Source organism: Macrobrachium nipponense, chromosome 6, assembly GCF_015104395.2.
Source record: "Macrobrachium nipponense isolate FS-2020 chromosome 6, ASM1510439v2, whole genome shotgun sequence".
Classification (NCBI taxonomy): Eukaryota; Metazoa; Arthropoda; class Malacostraca; order Decapoda; family Palaemonidae; genus Macrobrachium; species Macrobrachium nipponense.
This window is the reverse complement of record NC_061108.1, coordinates 107,953,587-107,980,736: the sequence shown is the minus strand read 5'-3', so window position 1 is coordinate 107,980,736 and position 27,150 is coordinate 107,953,587. Positions and strand designations below refer to the sequence as shown.

Genomic DNA, 27,150 nt, shown 5'->3' with positions numbered 1-27,150 from the left:
CGCCTTCGACATTGCGAGAATTTTCAACAGAGATATCTCTTAGACTCTTTCATCTTTCTGTTTACCGCACGGTAACAGAAGTCTGTACAAGTCTCCCGCTGCATCGCACTGCGATAATGCGAATTATTTTGCAGACATCTGAGTTTGTCTTCAAAATATCTCATATTCGTAGGTGTACAATTGTTCATTGTTCAACCCGAATTAACAGATTATGTTCAAAAGACATCGCCTACTCTCCGACCTGACAGCTCTACTTCCAAATGTTCAGCCCATGAGAAGCAGTTCTTCAGGCGGCTTTCCCCATGTGTTTTCATTACTGAAGAACGCCCCGCTTTCATTGCAACTACGACTTCTCACCGGACAGCAATGAAATAGCGGTTAGCGTTTTCAGTCATTTGTAAGCACAGGTTCAGAATCTTGAGAATCCTTCTCTCGATTCATCTGTGAAGACGTAGGTTGCATTCAATATCTACCTTCGTCTTCAACGGTACATAGTTGGTTTCTCCTTAGCTGAGATTCAACAACTATGAGATGTTTTGCCTTCAGGGACCTCGGTCTCTAGAAGGCAATTGACTTTCGCCTGTTGGGCACATGCCTTAAGAGAATCATCACCTCGCTGTCCGGCATTGGTGACAAACAAATACATTATTTGTTTGGTCTCTCGGCATAACCCTTTAAAGGCGAAGGTCACGTGACTTACTCGGATGCTTGGACAACTTGCCTCTTACCGAACGCAGTCAGTCGGCAGCTGGCAGAGCGTCCGAGTCAGTTACGAACTACGCTGTTGACTTAGTTCGGTTGTTACAGAGCAATCATTACTTCGTTTTAATAGCTTGTCACAGTACCCATACTATCGACACCCACCATGGAGTGTCGGTGTCCTATCACTACCGAGAACTTCGCTGCATGGGGATAGGAGGATGCGAGAGACTTCGTGGCAAACGGAACAAACAACCAGTATGGGTACTGGACATCACCGAAGTAGAGAAGAGGGATAGGTCATGCGACTTATTCCCTTCTTTTCCTCTGAGGAACTGCATGACTTCTCCTGCGAAGTCAAGCATCCAGGGGATGGGGATCCGTGACGCTCGATTTCGTACCGAACTTCGTAGCGAAGACTCAGAAACCCTTCGGTCCCTGACGATTGGTTCGAGTCGTTCACAATCCCCTCCCTAATGGACTTCACCGCCTTCGATGCGAAGGAGATGCTGCCTTGTCCACAAGAACTTCTCCGTGGCGCAGGTACTGAAGGCAGGGGTCTGGTCCAACCAGACCACATGCCCCTCCTTCTACCTTCGGGATATTGCCCACAGGTCCTTGGATCTTTTTCCCTGGGACCCGTGGTGGCTGCTCAACACGTTGTGTAGCAAACCCAGACCCTCGCAGGCTGAACAGCATCGAGTCCTGGTGTGACCGTAAGAATGGATGAGTGAATGAGAGTGTGACTGGCTCCTCTTCCCATCTTTTTCTTCCCCTCTACCTGTGGTTAGAGGGACACGGTTGTCACCCTGCTGTATAAGGACAAGATGCAGGTGAGCTACTCAACAGAGCCCCATCTTATCCCTTTCACTAGGGATAGGAGCATATATCCACCACTTCCTCCAACAAGGGGGAGGAAGTGGATGCCAGCTTGAGACAAACCCATACTTTATGTTGTCTCTTGCAAACAGGAACAAGTTCTTGCTTGCTGGTACGAAGAGATACGCTTGCCTCTCTCTTAGTACTCGGCCCAGAGGTCTGACCATTGATCCTGCGGTGCACACCCCGATCAATCGGACAGAGGCTTGGATCCCTCCCTCGCTCTTACGACCAGGGAGGCATTCCAGGGATGGACGAACAACCAGTCTCTGTTTTCCATCAAAAGGACTCAGATTCCTCCCACCAAGAAGTGAGTCTTCCTATTGTTAAAGGACCGATGGTTTGTATTACGTATCGGAACAAATGACAATTTGTCGAAAATTGCATTTTTCCTAACTATACAAAACCGGAGGTCCTTTACATATAGTCCCTCCCATGCCACCCCTCACTCTGCGTATTTTGCATGGGCCAAAAGCAAAAGTGATTTGTTTACCTCCCAGTCGCGCGGCGCGCGACTGTCGGACAAGCAGTTAACTACCGTTCTCCCCTTGTTCGAAGCTTACGACCGTTCCAGCTGCCGTTAGCTACTTCCTATTGTTAAAGGACCTCAGGTTTGTATAGTTAGGAAAAATGCAATTTTCGACAAATTGTCATATTTGTTCATGAAACTTACCTGTCAGATATATATATAGCTGTATTCTCCGACATCCGACAGAATTTCAAAACTCCCGGCACACGCAGTGGGCGGCCAGGTGGTTAGTACCCATTCCCGCCGCTGGGAGGCGGATATCAGGAATCATTCCCATTTTCTATTCAGATTTTTCTCTGTCGCCGGTCGGTAAAACAACTGTTTACAGACCTCCGCCTCCAGGATTTTGAAACTTCTTGTGCTAACTTGAGTATTCTGATTGACTTTTGGTTTGTTATTTGGCTTGTTGGCTTGGCATACGTGATAGTGGATTTGATTTGGATTTGGCTTTGACTTTTCTTTGATTACGATGTCTGGATCTAGCTCTGCTAGCTTCAGGGTGTGTAAGGTGCATGAATGTAAGGTGAGGTTGCCGAAAGCTTCGGTAGACCCTCATTCAGTGTGCTCGAAATGTCGTAGTCATGTAGTATGTTGAATGATAGATGCATCGAGTGTGAGCAATTGACTGAAAATTGAATGGAAGGCATATGATTTCTTTTACGTGAGAAAGCTTGAGCGTGATAGAATCAGGAGGTCTTCCTCTAGGAGTGCTTCTGTGATAGAAGTCAAGGTAGAATTGTATCTCCATTAAATTCCTCCTGTAGATGTAATCAACCTAATCCTGTTGTATTGCCTCCGAACAATCAGGAAGTGTTCTGCAGAAGGAAGCGTATTATTTACGAATCATGGAGTCGATTCGCGCCTTGGAATCTAAAGTGATTGCTCTACAGTCAAATGTGAATTGTGATAAAAGTGTTAGTGCATCTAGTGTTGTGGAAGGGGGGTCAGATCGGTCCCATAATGCCTCTAGGCCTAGGCCCCCTGCCGGACTCCCAGGCCTTAGGGAGAGGACAAGCCGAAAGCCGAAGGAGGGTTACGGGATCTAATGACCGGTCTGACGTCCCTTCGGCAGAAACTGAGGACGAATCTCAGGCTGCCGGTGTTCGTGCACGGGCACGAATACTTAAAGAAAGTGCTTCTCTTCTTCGAGACTTCCTCTCCTCCGCCGAGGTTGGGACGCTCGGAAGACCTCTCAGGGGGAGAGCGGCAGAGGCGCGAGGTGTCGCACAGGGGGCCGTCGCCCTTGTCGCCCTCTTAAGAGAGGTTTCAGAGAAGAGGACGCTTCACATCTTCTGATCATTACGTAGATTCATCACCTGAAGATTTTGAAGCTTTTCCGCCACAGAAAAGGAACAAGATTTCATCAGGGGAGGACTCTTTCGAGCGTCCAAGTCGCTCTAAGCATGTTCCTGAGTTGAAGGAAAGGGCATCCCCTCGCCCATCTTCCTCGCACAGGATGAGTCCTTCTCCTGATCGAGAACTTTCCCCATCAAGGAAAATGCTTTGGGAAATGCAGAGACAGTTAGCCTCCTATTTTGAGAGAAAGGAGGCAGAAAACTAGTCATCGAAGGAAGGATAGGTGGCTGCCTGCTAAGAGGAATAGGCAGTCCCCGGCTCCTCCTCCGCGTTTTTCGGCCTTTGAGTCTCCTCTAGTAGCCGACGCATTAGAGAACGTGACTTAGTTCCTCATGAAAGGGCGTCTAGGAGAGACGAATTTGACAGAGAGTGAGTTGTCGCACAGGCGGCCGGCGTCTTTGTCAAAAGGCGAGAACGCTCAAGGATCCATATCGGAAGTTCAAGCTTTGCATGTTGATGATCACGCTCGGCGTCTTAAGCAACGAAGCGCTTACCAGGACGCTCGAGAAGACGCTTTTCAAGACGCGCGGAACGCTCGCCAAGATGCTCCAGCTGACGCTGTTAGGACGCCCGGCGTCCTACACATCATGACGCTCAAGCAAGACGCTCGAGCTGACGCTGTCAGGACGCACGGAGTCATACACATTCAGGAGGTGCTCTGCAGGACGCTTCTCAGAACGCGCGGCGCCTTGCATATCGGGACCCTTTCCAGGACGATCAACAGTTGAGTCCGAAGCGTCAGGATGTTTCTCATGTTAAAGTGTCGAAGTCATCGCGATCTTTGAAGGGCGCTGATGACCGAGAGAAGGATTCGTCTAGTGATCCCTATGCCCTACTGATGATGACGAACCAAATGCGTCAGCGTCGTCAGACTATAAGACGTTGACGGATATTTACTTAGAAATTGTTCCCAGATAATTTTCAAGCGCCCGTTCCTTGCTCTCCACCTTCACAATTTGCCTCATCGAAGGCCAGGAAGGCCCCTGGCTTCGTTAAGATGGCCACTTCGCTCTCTGCGAAGAGAGCGTTTAAGAGAGTCCAGGATTGGATGGATTCAAGGAAGGTTAAAGGGAAGACTTCGTTTTGCACTTCCTCCATCTATACTGAAGGGAGAGCTGGGATCTGGTACGAAACAGGAGAAGAAGCAGGATTGAAAGCACCGTCTTCTTCTCAAGGAGATTTCGCCAATTTGGTGGACGCTCCAAGGAGGTCTTATTTGTCATCGGCTAAGGTTTCCTGGACAATGACGGAGACTGATCATCACCTCAAGGGTTATTTAAGACGCTAGAGGTGTTTAACTTTTTAGATTGGTGCCTCGGGGCTTTGGATGTACAATCGAGGAGTCAAGACTCGATTTCGCTGGAAGAGCTTTCGAGTGTATTAGCTTGTATGGATAGAGCAGTAAGGGATGGCTCTGATGAGTTAGCATCTCATTTTGCTACAGGTCTGCTAAAGAAAGAGAGCTCTCTATTGTAGCTTTAGCGGCGAAAAGCAGTTTCTCCTAGCTCAAAAGAAAAGCGGAGCTATTTATTCTTCCACCCCCTTCTCTACGCACCTATTTCCGCAGTCCATGATTAAGGATCTGTCGGTAAACTTGCAAGAAAAAGCAACAAGGGACCTCTTGACTCCAATCTTCCAGACGACCTACTCCTCATGCTTCTACTTCAACAGCTCCAGCGCCCAAGAAGAAATTTAAGCCCTTTCGTGGAGCACCTTCCTCTAGAGGTTCTTCGAGAGGAAGGGGGTCCTTTCAGAGGTAAGATCTCTTCTATCAAGAAGGGAAAAAATTGATGTTTTCTGCCCTTCAGGCACCTGTAGGTGCGAGACTCACCTTATTTGCTCAGGCATGGAGGACGATAGGGGCGGACACCTGGACCCTAGATGTGATCGAGAGAGGATACAAGATCCCTTTCCTCTCTGCGCCTCCTTTGAGCACGAAGCCGATAGACCTGTCGCCCGCATATCCAGTCAGAGAAGCAACAGATCTTACTCGACCTTCTAGATCAAATGTTCCAAAGAAGGCCGTAGAGGAGGTCCTGATGCTGGATCCCCAGGCTTCTACAACAATTTATTCCTGGTTCCGAACCAGTCTGGGGGATGGAGACCTGTCCTAGACGTCAGCAGACTGAACATTTTTGTAAAGAAAGAAAAAATTCAGGATGGAAACTTCTCAGTCTGTGCTAGGGGCCTTGAGACCAGGGGATTGGATGGTGTCATTGGACCTTAGAGACGCTTATTTCCACGTCCCGATCCATCCCCAATCAATGGAAGTTCCTGAGTTTCGTCTTAAAAGGGCAGGTCTTTCAGTTCAGGGCTCTGTGCTTCGGTCTGAGTACGGCGCCGATGGTTTTTTACTTTCCTCATGCGGAATGTGGCGAAATGGCTTCACCTATCGAAGATAAGAGTCTCGCTCTACCCTGGAGACTGGCTAATCAAGTGCCCCCCCCTTCGGAAGTCAAGGTGCCTAGAGGGACCTTCAGACGACATTACAGCTGACGAAGGCCCTGGGCCTTATAGTAAAATTACGAGAAGTCCATCTGATCCCCACGCAGTCCATCGTGTATCTGGGGATTCAGATGGATTCAGCGGCTTTTCAAGCTTTTCCATCAAAGGAACGTCAGCAGAGATGCTTAGAGAAAGTGTTAGCCTTCTTAGGGAAAGAAACATGCTCGGCGAAGGAATGGATGAGTCTGCTGGGAACCATTTCTTCGCTGGAGAAGTTTGTTTCCTTGGGGAGGTTGCACCTCAGGCCACTCCAGTGTTTTATGGCAGAAAAAACTGAAAGACAAAAAGAATCTAGACTCGACTTTGATTATCTCAAAAGCGGTCAAGGATCAACTGAAGTGGTGGCAAGATCCGACCAAACTCTCGGAAGGAATGTCCCTCAAGCTTTTGAGCCCCGACCTAGTGTTGTTCTCAGACGCCTCCATGGTGGGTGCTGGGGAGCAACACAGGAAAAGGGAGGAAGTGTCAGGCCTCTGGAGAGGGGAACAGAGGTCCTGGCACATAAACTTAAAAGAATTGGAGGCTATTCGGTTGGCTCTTCAGTTCTTCGAAGAACGATTGGTGGGCCGAGTTGTCCAGATCAACTCGACAACACTACGGCTCTCGCTTACATCAAAAAAAGCAGGGGGGGAACACACTCTCGATCACTGTTCATGATAGCGAGAGACATCCTTCTATGGGCGAAAGCTCGAAACATAGTGATCCTGACAAGAATATTCATTTCGGAATTTTCAGGAAAATTCAAAGTTCGAGCGGTTATCTTTTAAGCCGTCAACATCAGATGCTTCCCACGGAATGGACCCTACATCTAGAAGTTTGTCAAGAGCTATGGAAGTTGTGGGGACGGCCGCTAGTCGACCTCTTTCGCAACCTCGAAAACGAAGAGGCTTCGATTTATTGCTCTCCAGTTCTCGATCCGGAAGCAATAGCGGTAGATGCCATCCTATGGACTGGACGGGGATGGATGTGTACGCCTTTCCCCCGTTCAAACTCTTAGGAGAGGTAACAAGGAAGTTTGCGGCGTCGCCAGGAGCGAGAATGACTCTGATCGCCCCCTTTTGGCCCTCAAGCGATTGGTTCACGAGGAGGTCATGTCTTTTCTTCGGTAGACTTCCCGAGAACCAACCCTGCCAGAGAGAGTCGATCTTCTCAAACAGCCCCACTTCGAGAGGTACCACGGAAACCTCTCCGCTCTGAGTCTGACTGCGTCCAGACTATCAAGAAGTTGGCCAGAGCGAGAGGTTTTTCAAGATCAGTGGCAGAGGCTATTGCCAATGCGAGAAGAGCTTCCTCTCGAGCAGTTTATCAGTTCGAAGTGGGCTGTCTTCAGGAGATGGTGTAGGAAGAAAGGTATTTCCTCCTCCACGACCTCTGTGAACCAAATCGCTGAGTTTCTCCTGCATTTGAGAAATGTGGACAAACTAGCAGTGCCCACAATAAAAGGATACAAGAGTATGCTGTCAGCTGTCTTCCGCCACAGAGGATTAGACCTGACAAATGATAAAGATCTTCACGATCTTTTGAGATCGTTTGAGACAACCAAAGTACTACAACCGAAGGTTCCATCATGGAACCTTGATGTAGTTCTAAGGTTCTTGATGTCGGCTCCCTTTGAACCTCTGCATGCTGCCTCATTGAGAGACACTACTAGAAAGGCGATTTTCCTAACTGCTCTTGCCACGGCAAAGAGGGTTAGTGAAATTCAGGCAATTAGTAAAGATGTGGGTTTCAGAGGACACAGTGCAGTGTGCTCCTTGGATCCTAATTTCTTAGCGAAGAATGAGAACCCATCTAACCCCTGGCCAAAAACCTTTGAAATTCAAGGGGTTAAGCAGAGTTCATTGGACAAGAGCCAGAGAGAGTCCTGTGCCCTGTCAGGGCTCTCAAATTTTACATGCAAAAGACCAAAGATTGTCGGGGTCCTTCTGAGAACTTATGGTGTTCTGTTAAAGAGACCCGGATTTCCTATGTCGAAGAATGCACTGGCATTCTTTTTACGGAGCACCATCAGGGAGGCCCATGCGTCCTGGCTCGGATGGTGATATGAAGCTTCTGAAAATAAAAGCCCATGAAGTGAGAGCTGTTGCGACTTCAATGGCATTTCGAAAGAATATGGCACTTAATGATATCATTAGCGCTACCTTTTGGCGAAGCAACTCTGTGTTTGCTTCACATTACCTGCGGGATGTGAAGACGGCATATGAGAACTGCGAGTCGCTAGGACCATACATATCCGCAGAAATGGTGTTGGGGGCAGGGAGCAGCACAAATACTATCCTATAGAAAAGGGGTAGGTGTGCTTTTTAATTTGAGTTGGTTTATGGTTGAAGGGTTGGTTGCTTGAGGCGCTTTCCCTTTCTTTAGCCTAGAAGTTATGGGACTAACTTCGATAGGTTAGGTCAGGTGGTGGTTTTTAGCTTCGTTGCCCTCACAGTATGGTCAATATGGTCTAGTCACATTGTGGTCACGCCCCCGTTGACAGATCATCTAGAGCGCACCAACTACACAGGTCACTACCTTGTTGGCAACTCTAGTAAAGCAAAAGCAGACTTCGGTGACAGTAATCAAGAAGTCAGCTATGCTAACAGGTAAGGAATCAAGATGTCAATCATCTGCACTTGAGGTGTTTCCTAAATCCTTCTATTCTGTCCCTTCCCACCTCCAATGGTGGGATTCAGCTATATATATATCTGACAGGTAAGTTTCATGAACAAAATGTTATTGTTATGATACAATAAAGTTTGTTCATACTTACCTGGCAGATATATATAATTAAAGTACCCACCCACCTCCCCTCAGGGGACAGTGGTATGAAAAATCTGAATAGAAAATCGAATGATTCCTGATATCCGCCTTCCAGCGGCGGGAATGGGTACTAACCACCTGGCCGCCCACTGCGTGTGCCGGGAGTTTTGAAATTCTGTCGGACGTCGGAGAATACAGCTATATATATATCTGCCAGGTAAGTATGAACAAACTTTATTGTATCATAACAATAACATTTTTCTTTTGTTTTTACGAGAAGAATCTCATCTGGCAGTATCAACCATTAAAGGTTATAGGAGCATGTTATCAGCTGTGTTCAGGAATAGGGGCCTGAACATAGAGAATGACAAAGATCTGCATGATTTAATTAGATCATTTGAAACTACAAAATTAAGAACTTCTCTCACCCCTAGTTGGAATCTGGATGTGGTTCTCAAATATCTTATGTCGGAGAGATTCGAACCTCCCGATAAAGCTACTTTCCAGGGACTTGACTAGAAAATGTATTTTCATTCAAAGCTCTCGCACTACGCCGACAAAAGAGTGAGTGAGCTGCCAAGCGCTTGACTCGAGAGTGGGTTTTAAGAAGGATTCGGCTGTATTGTCCTTTAAACCTTTATTTCTAGCTAAAAATGAAAACCCCTCGAGACCTTGGCTAGGCCTTTGGAAGTAAAAAGCCTTTCTCAATTAGTTGGAATGAAATGGAAAGAACTTTATGCCCAGTGAGAACTTTGAAGTTTTACCTGCAGAAGAAGAAGCAGTTGCAGGGTTGCAATCAAAGTTTATGGTGTGCGGTTAAAGACCCTAGAAGAGCTATGTCAAAAAATGCCTTAGCATTTTTTGTTAGGAACATTATAACTGAAGCCCACATGAAACTGTGGGATAGTGAGGCATATAAGACCTTAAGGGGGTTTTTAAAGAAAAGCACACGAAGTACGTGCAGTCGCTACATCATTGTCGTTCACAAGAACATGTCAGTGAAGAACATCTTAGCGGCCACGTATTGGAGATGTAACTCAATGTTCGCCTCAACATTACTTAGAAAGATGTGAGAGTGACATATGAGAAATGCTTCTCTCTAGGGCCTTATGTATCAGCGGATACAGTGCTGGGGGGGGAAAGGAGAAGACTGATCCTTAATATTAATTTTTGTCCTTATATTTATATATTGTGATTTTAAAATTATTGGTGTTGAGTTTTGTTCATGAAACTTACCTGTCAGATATATATATAGCTGTATTCTCCGACGTCCGACAGAATTTCAAAACTCCCGGCACACGCAGTGGGCGCCAGGTGGTTAGTACCCATTCCCGCCGCTGGAGGCGGATATCAGGAATCATTCCCACCCATTTTCTATTCAGATTTTTCTCTGTCGCGGTAGTGAAAACACCTGTTTCCACTACCTCCGCCTAGGATTTTGAAACTTCATTAGCCGCTTAAGTATCCTACTTATTTTTTTTTTTTTTTTTTGAATGATTGTTGACTTGGATTTGTGGCTAGGCATACGCTATCATAAATTAATTAAAATTTTTTCATTGCATATGATGTCTGAATCTAGTTAGCCTAGTTTCAGACTTTGTTGTCTGCAAAGGGTAATGGGGAGGCTACCGAAACCTTCGGTAGACACTCGCTTAGTATACATGATGTTTACATGTTTTCTTTGTTGAAAGATCAATGTAATTAGTGTAATGTTGACTGAATTCCGAAAGAGACGTATGATTCGTATGTACGCAATTAGAGCGTGATAGAATCAGGAGGTCTTCCTCCACAGTAACAGAAGTTAGGATAATGAACCTACTAACCTCCAGTAGACTTTATTTTGCCTAACCCTGTGGTATGGCTTACGGGCCTAGAGAAGTTCTGTGAGACGTAATGCCCTTTCTATTATGGTGGATTACATCAAGTAAGCTTGAAAAAGTGCTCGCTCTCCAATCAGTGTTGTGAGTGTAGTGATGTTGATTTTGCCCCTAGTGTTGTGGAGGGGGCGTCAGATCGGCCTTATAATGCCTCTAGGTCTAGACCTCTGTCGGACTCCCAGAACACAGGGAGAGGGCATGTCGAAAGCCGAAGGAGGGTTACGAGGAACCCCCACCGATCTGGCGTCCCTTCGGCAAGACCTGAAGACGTTCTCAGGCTGCCAAAAGATCGTGCACGTGCACGAATCCTGAAGGATTGCTTCTCGTCCTCTGAGGCGTCCTCCCCGTACAGGGGTTGGAGCTCTCGGAAGGACTCGCGCCCTTTAAATAGAAGCTTATTGAGGAGGACGCTTCACGTCCTCTCTCTATTGTCGTGCGATTGTAATCGCCGCCTTAACAATTTGACGACTTTCCAACACATGGGAGAAAGAAGGAAATAGGAAGAAACGATTGTTTAAGCGCCCAGATCGCCTTATCTCACTTACTGTGAAAAGGAAGAAGGCGTACCCTAAGGCGTCCTTTTGAGTGCGTTTCTGGAAGTGTCGATGAGCTGACAGAGACGCAAGATGTCGCACAAGCGGCCGCCGTCTCTGTCAGGAGTTGCGAAAGTCCATAATACTCGGTCCGGACGACGATCACCGTACATCGGCTTATGACTAGCACGCTTCATGAGCGGCGCTCCCCTTGAAGGCAGGACGCTTTTGAGGACGCTTTTCGGGACGCCTCCGTATTTGATAAGCAACAGTCATGTCGAAAGTTTTTACCAAGACGTACGGGAGAAACAAACCTTGGTTTCTTAATAAGAATCTTATCGACGTTTGGGTATGATGGCGGATAGGAAATATCTACTTCCTTCCGTAAACCCTAGAGATGAACAGGAATTCTGTCTCTTCCGCGATTTATGAGGAAATTACGAAGATTTAAAGAGTTCCTGGATTAACTTCCTTACTTAAGGAAATATATTCTCTTTCTATCGTTCTATTAACGAAAAGAACGAAGATAGTAAAAGTTTTTTCCTTTCCTTTCTCTATCTGCCTCGGCAGGGAAAAGAAGGTAGTAGAGTATCTGCTGTATGATAATACGATACCGGTCAAATCATAAGCACATACCGTAGTTACTTCTTTGCTGTGCAACTCTATTACCAGTATCCTTACAGGATCTTTCCTAGGAAGGACTACGCTTAAAGGGATTGTTATGACATATACCTAATTAGCTTCTAGATTTATCGAAGTCTTGTTTCGCTTAATATAACATTAATAAGAACTTCCTGAAGTTCGATAATAATTTTATAAGATTCCTTTATTGAATGGAGTAGCTGGCCAACTCTGGAAAGTAAGCCAGACAGCTAACGGAGGGGGCTGCTATCGCTTAGACCAACGCAGTAACCAGCTATTGCTCAGTCATGAGAGGTCGGTCCTGCGGGATGGAATGACTAACCGTATCTCTCCCCTACAATCGCGGTCTTAGCGCCTCGGATTGAGGGGATAGTTAAGCAAACATAAATAAAATATTGTCTGCCTTTTGCTAAGATACGTTCAATAAGAAAGATATTCCAGCCTTTCAATGCTGATTACCGTAGGTACATTATTAAAGGAATCTAACGCAGCAGAAAACTACTATATTATTATAATAAGTTCTCATGCTTACGAAAGCATGGCTTATTAGAGTACATGCTTAGTGAGAAGATGAATGTAGTAGAGAATTCACTTTTAAAAGTCTACGGTATGGTCAAGTCTTATGGCCTTTCATGCATCAGGGCGCTCGACAAGATCCTCTCTGAGTATGCCCTTGGTGTTCTAGGCACCAATACGCTCGGTAACTCTCTCGCGAGACGTCTCTTGAAGATGCTCACGTCCTACGCATTGAGACGTGAGGAAGCTTTTGCCGATGCTCGACGTCCTACACGAAGAGACGCTCATCAGGACGCTCTGGAAGACGCTCGACGTCATAAACATTGATAAGCTTTTTGGAAGACGATCGATGGTCTTAACACATCTGGACGCTCGCCAGGACGCTAGCGAGGACGCTCGCCAGGACGCTAGCGAGACGCTCGCCAGGACGCTAGCGAGGACGCTCGCCAGGACGCTAGCGAGGACGTCTCGCCAGGACGCTAGCGAGGACGCTTTGAAGAACGCTCGGCATCCTACACGTCATGACGCTCGGTAGAGCACTGGCCAGGACGTTCTTCAGAACGATAGGCGTCCTACGCATCAAGACGTTCGGCAGGATTCCTGCAAGAACGCTCTTCAAGAGGGCGTCGTCGAAGTAAGGAAGGAGTTTGGTCTCGTCAAGATATCTCTACTTCGCTTTCTACGAAGGGAGCGTTTTTCAATAGAATCCATCACTTGATGAATTCCAGGAAAAACTGTAAGCAGATTTCGGTGTCATAAAACGCCTCGTCTGCTTTCGGGATTGCGCTGCCGAAGGGGAACATTAAGGTCCTTCCTGTCGTAAGCCCAGTCTCTGATTAGGAATCTTGCCCCTTCCTCGATTTCTGCGGGCCGGGAATCGGGAAAACTATATGCTCGAATTCCTGGATTACTTTCTGTCATGTAAATGGGTTAGTTCTCATTGACAAGATCGCTCATAACATTTTATCGCTTAAGCGGATAAGCTCTCATTAACAAAATTCGAGAGAGCTCTCATTCATTAGAGAGAATTTTATGTTCAAGTGACTACAATACTTACGTATTTTATCTTTGCGTCATATTACTAATGTAGGGTTCAAGGTCATAACACGCATATCATGGTTACCTCTACAGATGGCAACCGAAAAGACGGTTATTGTAAATGTATTTAATCGGTCCTTCCTGCAAACTTCCAGGAGTTTCGCTGTAAGGACAACGCTAAAGGTATTGTTACAACAACACTAACTCAGCGTCGGCATCTAGCGAATTATGTTTCGCTTAAATATTGCCTGCTTGAGAATTTTCTTATCGATAATAGTAACAAACCTATTCCTTCGTAGAAGAGAGTAGCTGGTAACTCAGGCAGAATAGTGCGAGACGAGAGGTTGCTGTCATTGTGGATGACGCAGTATATTTAATCGGTACTCCAGGCAACTTTCCAGGGAGGGTTTCCGATTTAACATTTGGGTTTTAATTAGCGTAATGTTACAACACAAAATCAGCTTCTGTATTTAGCGAATTTTGTTTCGCTTAAATATGCCAACTTGAGAGTTTCTGTTCAAATAATGTAAAATCTATTCCTTAGATGCAATAGTAAGAGCTGGCAACTCGGCATAAGACTGCGAGAAGGTGAACATAAGCTGCTGCCTGTAACTGTCACAGTGTCTCACACTGTCACCAAGACACCAACTCAGTGTTAGGTAGCTCGTTGTACTGCTCAGTCGGTTACGTCTCTCTCTCCCGCGGGATTGATTGACGAACCATATCTCTACCCTACAATCATGACTTTCGCCTCGGGTTGAGATTTCTAGTAATCATGAATAAACACGACTTCCTATTGCTAAGAAATTTTCAACAGAGATATCTCTTAGACCTGTTCAGCGCTGCTTACCGCACTGTAACAGAATTCTGTACGAGTTTACCGCGGCATAGCACTATAATAATGCTCTCCTGCTTATGCAAAGCGCAGCCTTATTAGGGAAGGAAGCATGCTTAGTGAGGGAATGGATGAGTCTGCTGGGGACCATTTCCTTTCGCTGGAGAAGCTTGTTTCCCTGAATAGACTGCAATTCAGACCTCTACAGTTTTTCCTGCAGGAGGACTGAAATAACATCAAAGATCTAGAAAGAATTCTAAACATCTCTCAATGGGTTGACGTCACCTCAGGTGATACCGAGAGGGTGCCAGGGCATCCGGACAGAGGTACAGAGGTCCTGGCACATAATCTAAGAGAATTGGAAGCAATTTGGTTGGCTCTCCAGTTTCCTCGAAGAGTGAGTTTTTGGTCGATTGGTCCAAATCATCTCAGATAATTTCGCAGCTCTCTCATATCCCAAGAAGAGAGAGATGGTTATCGACATAGGCACGGAACGTAACGATCCTCAAGAGGTTCGTTACACTATTGCACGTCCGTTCGGATCTTCTCGATCGGCGGCAGCAACTACTGACGTCTGAGTAATCTCGCTTAGAAGTAGTCGAGAGTTGTGGAGACGTTGGAGACGTCCTTTCGTAGATTTCTTCGCAATATTGAAGACGAAGAAGCTTCCTCTACGTTGCTCCCTTATTCTCGATCCGAGAGCGGTAGCAATAGACGCAATCATATAGTATGGAATGGGGATAGTTGGTTAGTCTCTTTTCCCCTATTCAAAAGCTTAGGAAAGCTGAATAAGATAATCGCTGGCGTCAGAGGGAGCGAGAAAGACGCTGATCGCCCCATGTTGGCCTTCGAGAGGCTGGATTCACAGAGGTCACGTCCTTCAGAGGGCATTTTCCAAGACCCGCCCTTCCGAGAGAATCGGTCTACTCTAACAGCCTCACTTCGAGAGGTACCTAAAACCTCTCCGCTCTGAGTCTGGATGCTTTCAGACTGTCGAGAAGCGAGAGGATCTTCAAGAGTTAATTACAAGTCTCATTGCCAAAGCAAAGCAGTGCTGCATATTTTGCAGTGTACCAATCGGAGTGGCCGATTCTGAGATAGTGCAGGAAGAATGACTGCTCCTACACCTCCACCTCTGTGAATTACTTTACCGTCTTCCCTTTCCGTCTGAATTATGGGATAAGCTAACAGTCCCAACGATTGTAGAATACGGAAATATGTTGTTGACGGCCTCTAGGCTCAGAGATTCGGATCTGTCAAACAACAAAGCCCTTCACGATCTTTGAGGTCTGCGGAAATCTTGATGGAGCTTAGACGTAGTCTGAAGTTCTTGATGTCAAAGCATTTCGAACCTCTCCTTTCTGTAAACTTAATACACGTGACCAGAAAGGCTAATTTTCTAACCACTCTAGCTACGGCATTGAGGGTTAGTAGAGGGGTTTTAGCCAATCATCCAGACGGTTTTGGCCTTTAGAGGACATAATTCGGTGTCCTCTAAGCCTTCGTTCTTGCTAAGAACGAAAACCCGTCTAACCCTTGGCCCAGAGGCCTGGAGATCAAGGGGATGGCACAAATTATTGGGCAAGAGCCACAGAGAGTCCTGTGCCCTGTCGGGGCTCTCAAGTTTTATCTTGATAAAACTAAAGAAAGTCAAGGTCATTCGGACAATCTGCGGTGTTCCGTAAAAAGACCAGACTTGCCCATGTCGAAGAAGAACGCCCTGGCGTTATTTTTAAGGAGTCTTTCTAAGAGGCTCATTCGTCATGTTTGAACAAAGATTTGAAACCTTTTAAAGTAAATGCTCACGAGGTGAGGGCGCGGCCTCGGAAGCATTTCAACAGAGCATGACACTCAGTAATATCCTGAGTGCCACGTTTGAGCGAAGCAACTCTGTGTTCGCTTCACACTCCCGACGGGATGTGAAGACGACATATGAGATCTGCGAGTCGCTAGGACCATACATATCCGTAGAAATATTATTGGAGGCAGGAAGCAGCACGAATCCTATCCTATAGAAAAGGGATAGGTGTGCTTTTAACTTTGAAGGGTTGGTCGCTTGAGGCGCTTTCCCTTTCGTTAGCCTAGAAGTTATGGGACTAACTTCGATAGGTTAGGTCAGGTGGTGGTTTTAGCTTCGTTGCCCTCACAGTATGGTCAATATGGTCTAGTCACATTGTGGTCACGCCCCCGTTGACAGATCATCTAGAGCGCACCAACTACACAGGTCACTACCTTGTTGGTAAACTCTAGTAAAGCAAAAGCAGACTTCGGTGACAGTAATCAAGAAGTCAGCTATGCTAACAGGTAAGGAATCAAGATGTCAATCATCTGCACTTGTGTTTCCTAAATCCTTCTATTCTGTCCCTTCCCACCTCCAATGGTGGGATTCAGCTATATATATATCTGACAGGTAAGTTTCATGAACAAAATGTTATTGTTATGATACAATAAAGTTTGTTCATACTTACCTGGCAGATATATATAATTAAAGTACCCACCCACCTCCCCTCAGGGGACAGTGGTATGAAAAATCTGAATAGAAAATGGGAATGATTCCTGTATCCGCCTCCCAGCGGCGGGAATGGGTACTAACCACCTGGCCGCCCACTGCGTGTGCCGGGAGTTTTGAAATTCTGTCGGACGTCGGAGAATACAAGCTATATATATATCTGCCAAGGTAAGTATGAACAAACTTTATTGTATCATAACAATAACATTTTTAGGTTGTTTGAAAGGTGTTTGGGGATAATGCCTTTCAATCATATTTACTAATCCACGGTTAGGATCGGGTGATCGGGATCAGTATTTTACTCCTTTATATGCCAAGAGGCATAGGTATATTGTCATGTAAGTGAATAAGACTCCAGTGACAATTGCCATTAGGTTCTGTTGAGTAAGTGGATAAGACCCCATTGACAGTCCTTTCAAGAGTTCTCAGCCATAGGGCACACCCTCGCTGAAGCTTTTGAGGCGAAGCAGACTTCTCAGCACAAGCTATGAAATCTTCCGCCTAAACAGGTAGGAACTAGGGTATTGTGAATTAACTTGTATTACCTACAACATATGTTGTTTACTTATTAGGTCAGTAATTAGCTGTCTCTTGCCCTCCGCCAAAGGTGGGCCAATCAGCTAAGTATATATCTGGCAGGGAAGTTGATGTATGAAAATGATATTGTTATTGTACAATAAAGTTTCATACATACTTACCTGGCAGATATATACGATTGTATGGCCCACCCAACCTCCCATCAGGAGACAGGTGGAAGAGAAAAATCTGGCTTAAAACGGTAATAGTTCCTATTCCTGCCACCCAGCGGCAGGCGGCGGGATCACCTGACTTACCTGTAGTGTGTGCCGCGAAATTTGAATTTCTGTCGGGGACGACGGAGTCTATAGCTAAGTAATAATATGCCAGGTGCAGGTAAGTATGTATGAAACTTTATTGTACAATAACAATATCATTTTTCTACCATTTCGGTAGAGTCAAAGTTGACCGAAGGTTGAAATTTTGGCACATCGTTATTTATATGAAAATATTTCAAAACTGATAAAAGCTACAACCATGGGTTGTTTTATTGTTGTATTCTACATGAAATTGCGCACATTTTCACAAATAATACTCCATGTAACGGCTAATATAAAATGGTGCAAAAATTATGTCAAAGTGACGAAATAATTTCTGAGATGTGCCGCTGATGCTTTTTAGTGCAAGAAGAAAGAAATTTGTGCCTGCGTGCCTGGGTAATGATTGTAAACAAAACAACGCCTTGATCCATGAGCTCCCAGTATCCCCCAAGGCGCGTGATTCAAAAGTTTTCACTTAATAGGCCTATAACTATTTTTCCGTGAATTTTTAAAAAACTTTTGTATATCCACGTACCATACGTCCAATCGGCACCCAACAGACAATTTATATCGACGTTTAATGCATCCAATCGGCGTTAAAGGGTTAAACAAAGCTCTGCGCCATAAGTGCCATAAATCGCCGAGTTTTGGTTAATGGCAGTTTTTGCTTATCATCACCCCGTCGAGAACGGAACCCCCGCCGATAACTGGGGACTGCTTGTATCTGTTTTTTTGTATCTCCCGTTATGCTAGGCAACAAAATGTACTGCCATCCCATTCATTGTAAGAAAGAAATGTATAGCTAGGATTTTCAAGTCCCTAGTAAAGAGGCCTGTGAGAGTACTTTGTGATGATGGAGAAACTTTATCGAATGATAAAATTTAAGTATCATAGGCTATATAATAGTAAATTTGTTAAGTTTTTACTGTTGTATTTTATGTACATGGATATGTTCAGGATATGTGGTGGTTTGAACCCCTTCGATTTAGTATTAGGGAGAGAAAGTGAGTGAATGGGGAAAAAATGGGAGAGAATGGGAAAAATGAGTATAAGCTGAGAGAGAGAGAGAGAGAGAGAGAGAGAGAGAGAGAGAGAGAGAGAGAGAGAGAGAGAGAGAGAGAGAGAGAGAGGAAGCTAAAATATGTTTGCAGAATCTAACTTTCAATATTTACAGGTTCGTTCCCTTGTGGGAGTATTCAGTGAAGATGCACGAATGCTGCGAGACTATGTCACAAGTCTGCATCAGCTCTCATCAAAGTTGGTAGCTGCCCATAACCAGCTAACTTCGGTGTATCAGGAATTAGCCAAACATTTGAAGTCATATAGTACACTGGTAGGTAACATTTTATATTAGTTATAGGAATTATAGGAATTAGTTATGAAGTGACTGTCAAGTTAAATTTCATGTTCTGAGCATTATTATTTCCTTTTGACTTTTTTAAAGAAGTAATATGTTCTAAGTATATTTTCAAGGACTTCTTTTTCCATGGTACAGGAGTAATTTGAAGTGCTATTGTGTCATTCAGTGTAGGTGAGATGACCAATAATTATGTTGACTCAGAACATAAACCTAGATAGTACTTTGAAATGCCTGCTATTCCAGTAGAGGCAGAAGGATTACTGATTAGCAGATTGTGATAACTAAGTAGGTGATAAGAGCAATTTCTTATGCAGAGCTCCCTTTCTTAGCCACCAAAACCCTCCCTCTTTTATTTATCCTTATTTCTTATCTTTGCTTGACACTCATTTAATGCATTCACATATACATTATCTACATTCATTCTTATTTATTTTTTTCCATAATACTTTGTATGTATAGTAAATATCACATTTTATTTGATGAATTTTCCATGAATTGTACTTCATTGCACCAACACCCAGTTACCATCATAGATCTATAAGTTTTTTTTTTTATTGTGTTTGCTGAAAAAATCTTTCAGTGACATGCCCCATATGGAAAAAGGGTTTGCTGTACTTTGACATTGAATGGATAAGATATTTCTTTTTATTGTCTTAATCTACTCATCAGATAGGCGCATAAATAAACTTACCTACTCATTATTGTATAAGAAGTAATCCAAATATGGACTTTAGATCTGACTCGAATCTCTGTTATCAAGCCCTGTCTTGATGGTAATGGTAACTGGTTTACGTATGCTAAAGTATGCAAAGGGATGTGCTGCCTCCATCCTAAGATGCAATCATTTTCTGAATCTATCAGTTGGTAATTAATGTGCATTTTAGAACAGCATTTTAGTTTAGAGATACAAACTCATTTTGGACATGCAGTGTTCTCCTCCATATGCTACCATTATTTTGTATATACCTTATTTTGTGTATATATGCAACCCAGCCATACATCTAAGAAATGCCTTTATCTCCTACCTAACTACTGCTGGTTATTAAATTTTAAAAATCAGATTATGGTATCTTCACCTCAGTGTATGTGCTGTCACAGATTTGTAAAGCAGTGTGTTAAGAAAATATTCATTTGATTTTTGTATACTATTATAAACAGTGATTATTATTATCATAAAATTGTAATGTTATTATTAATGGAATGTTTTGTTCCCCACAGAAATTTCCAGTTGACAATGATCCTGAGGGAATCATTTCAACAACCCTGCAGCAGTTTGCCTCTTATGTGTCAGAGGTGAGACAGTTATTATTACATGAGAAACTGAATCATTGAAATTTCTTCATACATCACATTTCTTGTTTAATATTGTTTTTATATTGAATCTTAAGTTACAAGTAGACAATAACCAGGTCTAGATTCCCATCTATTTATCAGTGATTATAACAGATTTTTATCTTAAATACCAAGAAATGAAGATGAACTGTAGTCTCTGTTAGCATCTCTCTCCAACACTGATGTGTGACTGGCACAACACCTTATAAGATGTCATAGTTTATTGGACCTTCAATGTCTATAGTATTGTGACTGTCTTCGGGGTTGGATGGTACTAATTGTGAAATGCTCTGAGAGTAAAAGCACATGAATATCCAACAAGTGATTACTATTGTATTTTGGATAGGTACATTAATGTTAGAAACTGGATACTTTTTATAACTCAAAAGTAGTCAGTGATACTTTTTTTTTGCCAATTGAAAAGGAGTATACATTTCCTCCAACATTTTATGATGATAACACACACTCATTGGCCATGCTTTCCATGAAACAACTTGAAAAATAATGCACAGCAAATTAAATGCAATAGTATACTTGCTTGCAGTCATTACTTCTATTTTATTTTAGTTCCTATGATGTCTAGCTTGGGCTAGAGAAAGAAATGAATACAATTGTTTTCACTCCTGCTAATATTTAAATTATTTTAAAGACAAACTGGTAATTGTGAAAGGATTTGGTAGTGCATGTTATACATCATCAGAAAACTGTAAATAAATTTAATTAATTAGATACCTTCACTACCTTGAAAGTAGTCATATTTAGAAAAGAGACAGATCGTTAGAAGTAAGTCTGATGTTAAAGACCACATCCTAATCAGACTAGTTACACAAGAAAAATATTTATCAGAGCTATTCTGCCATGAGACATTTATAGAGAGATTACCAGTTAATCCATTGAAATATATTGTCAACAAAGGAAATTCTTCAATCCTTACAAGGTTAACTAAAGAGAAAATAGCTGATATTCTTCAGTATGTTTTTAGTGTATACTTTGTACCATTGAATTAGGGAACAAGTACATTTTATCAAGTAGAATCATTAGACCAAGCTAATTTGAGGGTTTGCTAGAGGATGCTGTTTAATTAATGACAGTAAATGAATTGCTTTTAGTAAAAAAATAAATAAGCTGGAAAAGTAGATCTAATGAGAAAACTAAAGAGAGAAAATATTTAATTCAGATTATGTAGATTGAAGTTATGGTACCATTTCAAAATTGCATATCTTAAGTTGGAAGTTTTAGTCCATTTGTCTTATTAGAAGTTAACTGATAGAATGCCTAAATTGGAAATATTCTACTTTGTATTATTTTATACTTGCAGATGAGTTCATGGGAGCACATTGTAGCCACACAGATTGCAGATGGAGCAGTATATCCTCTTTCAAGGTTTATTGACACAGAACTCCATGAGATGGATACAATGGCGTCCCTTTACCAGGTTAGTCTCTCTAAAGTTCTTTGTATATTTGGCTTGACTTCATCAGAGACTCATTACTTATAGTTAGCCCTTCCCTTATAAAAGAAAGGAAGAAAAATGCAGTTAGTACTATGCATTTCTGGCTCAGCTCGTGTCGGCCTATGAAAGTATCCTTAATATCATTCTTTCTAGGTAAAATTAGCCTAAATTACCAGAGAAAAAACAAATTAAGAAAATGTCAGTAAAACTGACTCGCTCACTCTTAAAAAGAAGTGTCGGTATGATAAAGGGGCGAGTGTGGAACACTACCACGAGCCAAACACCAATTAGAACTTCCTATCAGAATCCCCCCAAGAGAGAGCTGATACCAACGGGCGATGCAGCCTCTACTACTCTACTATGAGGACGCCACGGACAGCAGCGCCCTAGCGGACATCCTTAAATTTTAGCGCTAGCGACAAGTCGCCATTTTCTTGTGCTCGTGCTTTTTTGGATTTTATTCGTAATATCTACGATGGAACGCTCTGCAATTGCCACGGCTAAGTTAAGTAACTCATAAGTAACATTTTACCATAGTTTTTATCTTCCGGGTTCCAGTATTTTCCTCTTAATAGGTCATATACGGTTCCCCGGTTGTCTCGTGGCGGCCATGCCGCCTCGTAAGAATTCCCGGTCCTCCATACTGGGACTTCTTATACTTATGGGGCTTACGTTATCACATTCATTGTTTTACATCGAGTTTTAGCTAGTTCAGCCCTCCTACCATTCTCTTAGCTTGGTATTTAGGGCTATTATTATTTTCCGGCCCAGCATCCCGGCTCTTGCTCTACATCGGCTATCGCTGGCTCCGAGTAGGCTCCTGTTTCTTGGAACAGTCTGCCTCCTCCTGGGGCTTCTTTCTCTTTTACTAAAAGTGTCTCTTCCACCTTTCGATGTAATTTTATTTACTTATTTATTTAGGGTGTTAGGCTAGCCTAGGTGCTTGTTCCATGTATTGGTACAGCTTGGTTCACGTGGCCCTACCACGGTTGTGTTGCTCGCGGCCTAGGCCACTTGCGGTCACGTGTTCCATAGCACCTTACCCTGCCCCTTCCCTCCCTCTCTGATATAGGGAGGAGCTGGGGGACCCCTTGGTTGTTATGACAACCTCATCGCCTTCTCTCCACACTTTCGGAGGTGTCCAGGGGTCCTCCCAGCGGGGGGTATAGGGCGACCACTATGAGGTACCGGGTCTCCATGCGGGGTAAGTTGGTGAGGCGGGGAGGAGTAGGACCATCCCTCCCCCCCCTTTTTTCTCGCTCCCGCAGTGTTTCGCCGAGACCTTCCTCCTCCCCTCCCCAGTTGCTCAGCCACCTCCCTTACGATACGAAAGGAGCTTCCGTCGCAGCCGGGGCACCTTTGGTTATAGGTTACTGGCTCCGCTAGCGGCAGGGTGGGCACTACGAGTGGTCGGTTGCTTGCCTACTATATCCTTATATCCCTCGCCCCCGTACCCGGAAGGGAGCTTACCCCTACCAATACGCACTTCTAGTAGACGGGCGGAGAGAATTGTTGTTTTATTTTTGTTATTTTAAGGGATATATACCCTAATTATAAGATATTTTACAATGAATTGTGTGTTATTATTATTATTTTATCAACCATCCCCGCCATTTTCCGTCGTGGTTTCCATTACCACCACTCCTAGTTGGTTGATTCTTGTGCTTCCGCCATCGGCGGAGCCATAGCCTATCTTCCAACCTGGTTACCACACGTATTTTGGCGGGGCTCTGGTTTTATCTAACTTTATCGCTCCGGCACCAGCGGAGGCATATGTTAGGCTGTAAGTGTTTACTTGGTACTCATGTACTTTTTCACTTACAGGCTACCAACTGCCAGGTCCCAGCCTGTAATGCGACGCTTTACGACCCCTGTGGACATGACCGAGTGCAGGTCCCACGCCCCTTGTTGCCACGTTCGTTCAACGAGTTTTGATACGTTCTGGCCAACCCTGAAGGCCTGCCGCCATATGCTCACGACCTAGTCGGTCAGCTGGGAGGGAATGGGGTAAGTCCATTATAGGCTTACTTATGATTTTACTAACAACTTCTAGTCGTAAGTTTGTTAACCCCGTTCCACAATTGGCAGCTAATCTCACCTTTCTTTCAGGCTAGCGGTGTGAGGGAAGTCGCCCTCAGTCCACCGCCCCCTGAAAGCGTGGGTGGGCGGCTTTGGGAAAAACGCCGCCAAGGGCCAGCCCTACATTTTGGATAGGAAGCTGGCCATCCAGATCTTTCCCCCGCGGGCAAGTCGACGGGTTACGTCGACCCCTTGTCCGCTGCCCCACTGATAGCCTCCATCCAGCAAGACCTCCAGCAATCGTTTGGGGTCGTAGCCTCACAGGAGTCAGTTCCGGACGTCGCTGCCCTGGACCTTAACCTAGAGCCCATGGCGGTAGGTGGGAGGATTTGTTGGTTGAGGTAGGTATGTCGGGCGCCCAAGGTCTTTCCTTGGGCGCTCCTGGATCTTCTCCTGTCCCCTCTTCTTCCGCTTCTTTCCAAGGCTTTGCGGGATCCGAGATCCCTATTCGCTCTCCCGCTCTCTCTGTACCTCCTAAGGAGAAGGGAAAGAGAGAACCGAAGACCTTATCTAAGTCGACTTCTAGGAAGTCGTCTTCGTCTTCTTCGGCTAGGAAGTCGTCGACTTCCTATGCCGATGCGGTGAAGGCAAAGCCGGGCTCTTCCCAATCGAAGAGCTCCAGAAGCAAGGCTTCGAAGGAGAAGGCTCGCACTCCCACCGAGTCACTGCCTTCTCCCGCCTCCGCTGCTTCCACTCCGGCTATGCCGGCAGGGGTAGCAAGCACCAGCACCTGCGATCCCTCTACTGTCTCAGCAGGGGTGATGGAACAGGTGGGCGTGCTAGTAGGCTCCCAAATCTCCGCACTGGGAACGCGGTTCGAGCAGATGTTTGCCCAATTGTCAAACAGTCTGTCTCAAACTGGACAGTCAATCCAGGATCTCTCTAATAGAATGAGAGAGAATGAGGACCGAGTAGCTGGGCTAGCTCAGGCTCCTCCCCCAGTCTCCCCTGCATCTAGCACGGGGATTCTTCAACTTCCACCTTATGACTCCTTGCCAGCTTTCTCTATGGAAGAACCCATGGAGAGTGAGCTGCCCTACGCTCCATTCAAGGACGGAATGATTTCTATCTCGGAGTGTGGAACTCGAAGGATTGAGGACTTCGAGTTCTACCCTCCGGGTCTGACGCAGCCTTTCATCGGGTATGCTAGGCTGACGCCAACGGCTCTCACGAGAGAAGACAAAATCTCTAAGGAGTCAGTTTCTTTACAGTAGAGATCACGCCCAGCGGGAATGGGTTTCACTGCCTTGAGGACTGGGAGTGTACTAACACTAAACTCCAGGCCTACAAGAGTCCCTTCACTATTTTCGCGACGGAAGAGGAGGTCTCTCTTCCGTTCGCCACGAAATTGGTGGAGAAGTCTCTTCAGGCAGTCCTCAAGGATGAGCCCATTCCACAGTTGAGGGAGGCGGAGTCTACTTCTCCTCTCTTCCCCGCCTTCGGAGAATTGTGGGAAAACCTGCCAGCTACATTCACGCTGGGTAAACTCAAGCCGGACTGCGCCATGGACCAGTTCGGTGAGAAGTTACCTAGGCTGCCGGATTCCCTAATCCAGGCAGAGTTCGATGCGCGAACTAGGTTTGGCAGGTCCCTCAATTCCCTCATCATTACAGAAATGGCTGCTCTTTCCTACGCTATGGAACCGCTGTTCAAGATTCTGGCGAAATCTCAGTTTCAGACGGTTCTGACGGACGCTTTTGACTTCTTCCAGGCTAGGAGGAACTGCCGGAAGCATGTCCTACAAGAGTGCACAATCAGGCATGAGCCTAATAGACTCTTGGCTGCAAGCATGTGGGGAGCGGATCTCTTCCCAGAGTCCGCAGTGAACGAGGTCCACCACGAAGCTGCTAGACTCAACCAGAGCCTTAGAGCTAGGTGGGGTATTTCCTCAAGAGGAAACAGGAATCCGTTCCCACTCGCTGGCAAGAAACCAAAGAAGGCTGGTAAGAGGTTCCAGCCTTATAAAAAACTCCAACAACAGCAGCAATTTGTGCAGGCAGTCCCAGTTACCCAACAGGGACAACCTTCCACCTCTAAAACAGAACCAAACCTTTCCTCCTGGTGCCCCAGCAATCTCAACCATCCACGCTATCTCGCCGGCCTTCAACCCTGCTTATGAGGCTCAATGGCACTACTCCTCAACCGAGAGGTAGGGCGAGAGGTTACTTTCGTCAGCGTGGCGCAGGAAGGGGCACGAGGAGTAGACAGTTCAGAGGAGGGCGTGGTGGCCAACCCGCCCATCAGCAATGAGGCTCCCCAGGTAGGAGGGAGGTGTTCCCCTTTTCCGCCACAGGTGGGGGTCAGCAATTGGAGCACAGAGCATAGTGTCCAAAGGATTAGGCTGGAGTTGGATCAAAGATCCCCCTCCAATCAAATCATTTCATCAGGTACCGTCAAAGGAATGATGGAGATTACGCGGAAGAACTCCTTCAGAAAGGAGCTAGCTATTGCGAGAGTCAAACATCTAAAATTTCAAGGGCGCTTATTCAGCGTGCCAAAGAAAGGCTCAACAAAAGAAGGGTAATCTTAGACTGTCAAAGCTAAACTCTTTCATTCGCTGCGACAAGTTCAAGATGCTTTACCCTCTCGCAAGTAAGGACCTTACTTCCGCGTGGAGCCGTCACATGCTCCATCGATCTTACAGACGCATACTATCATATCCCTATAGCCAGGCACTTCCGCCCATTCCTAGGATTCAGGCTAGGGAATCAGACATTCTCATTCAAAGTGATGCCCTTCGGTCTGAATGTAGCCCCCAGGGTATTCACAAAGATAGCAGAAGTGGTTGTACAACAATTGAGAGCTCAGGGAATCATGGTAGCGGCATACCTCGACGATTGGTTGATCTGGGCACCAACAGTCGAGGAATGTCTCGAAGCTACCAAAAAAGGTAGTTCACTTTCTGGAACATCTGGGGTTCCAGATAAACAAAACGAAATCCAGACTTACTCCGGAATCTCGTTTTCAGTGGCTAGGAATCCAATGGGATTTGTCTTCCCACAATCTATCAATTCCAGTGGCCAAACGGAAGGAAATAGCAAAATCTGTCAGGCAATTCCTCAAATGCAAACAAACGTCAAGAAGAAACCAGGAGAGAATCCTAGGGTCTCTTCAGTTTGCTTCGGTAACAGATATCCTTCTGAAAGCAAAGGCTGAAAGATATAAATCGAATTTGGCGGTCAAAAGCAAACTCCAAATATCGAGACAAGTTGGTCAGTAATTCCACAGATCCTTCGCAACCAACTACGGCCTTGGTCAAAAGTAAAGAAACTTAGCCAAGAAAGTACCCCTTCAATATCCCCTCCCAGTGCTAACATTCACACGGATGCATCCCTGTCCGGGTGGGGGCCGGGGGGGGGGATACTCTCAGTTCAAACAGGTTCAGGGGACTTGGTCAGTTCAATTTCGCCAGCTTCACATAAACGTG

General features: G+C 45.1%; 1 protein-coding gene across 4 annotated transcripts in view; it reads left to right on the top strand.

Annotated features, from left to right (window-relative positions):
* The window catches only part of LOC135216859 (DCC-interacting protein 13-alpha-like), a 230,815-nt gene that overhangs the window by 61,215 nt on the left and 142,450 nt on the right, over positions 1–27,150 (top strand). For all 4 annotated transcript variants that reach the window (XM_064252373.1, XM_064252372.1, XM_064252370.1 and 1 more), the window contains 3 exons: positions 18,674–18,832; positions 20,078–20,152; positions 21,510–21,626. In XM_064252373.1, the coding sequence (XP_064108443.1) occupies positions 18,674–18,832; positions 20,078–20,152; positions 21,510–21,626 (351 nt within the window). The remainder of the gene's footprint in view (positions 1–18,673; positions 18,833–20,077; positions 20,153–21,509; positions 21,627–27,150) is intronic.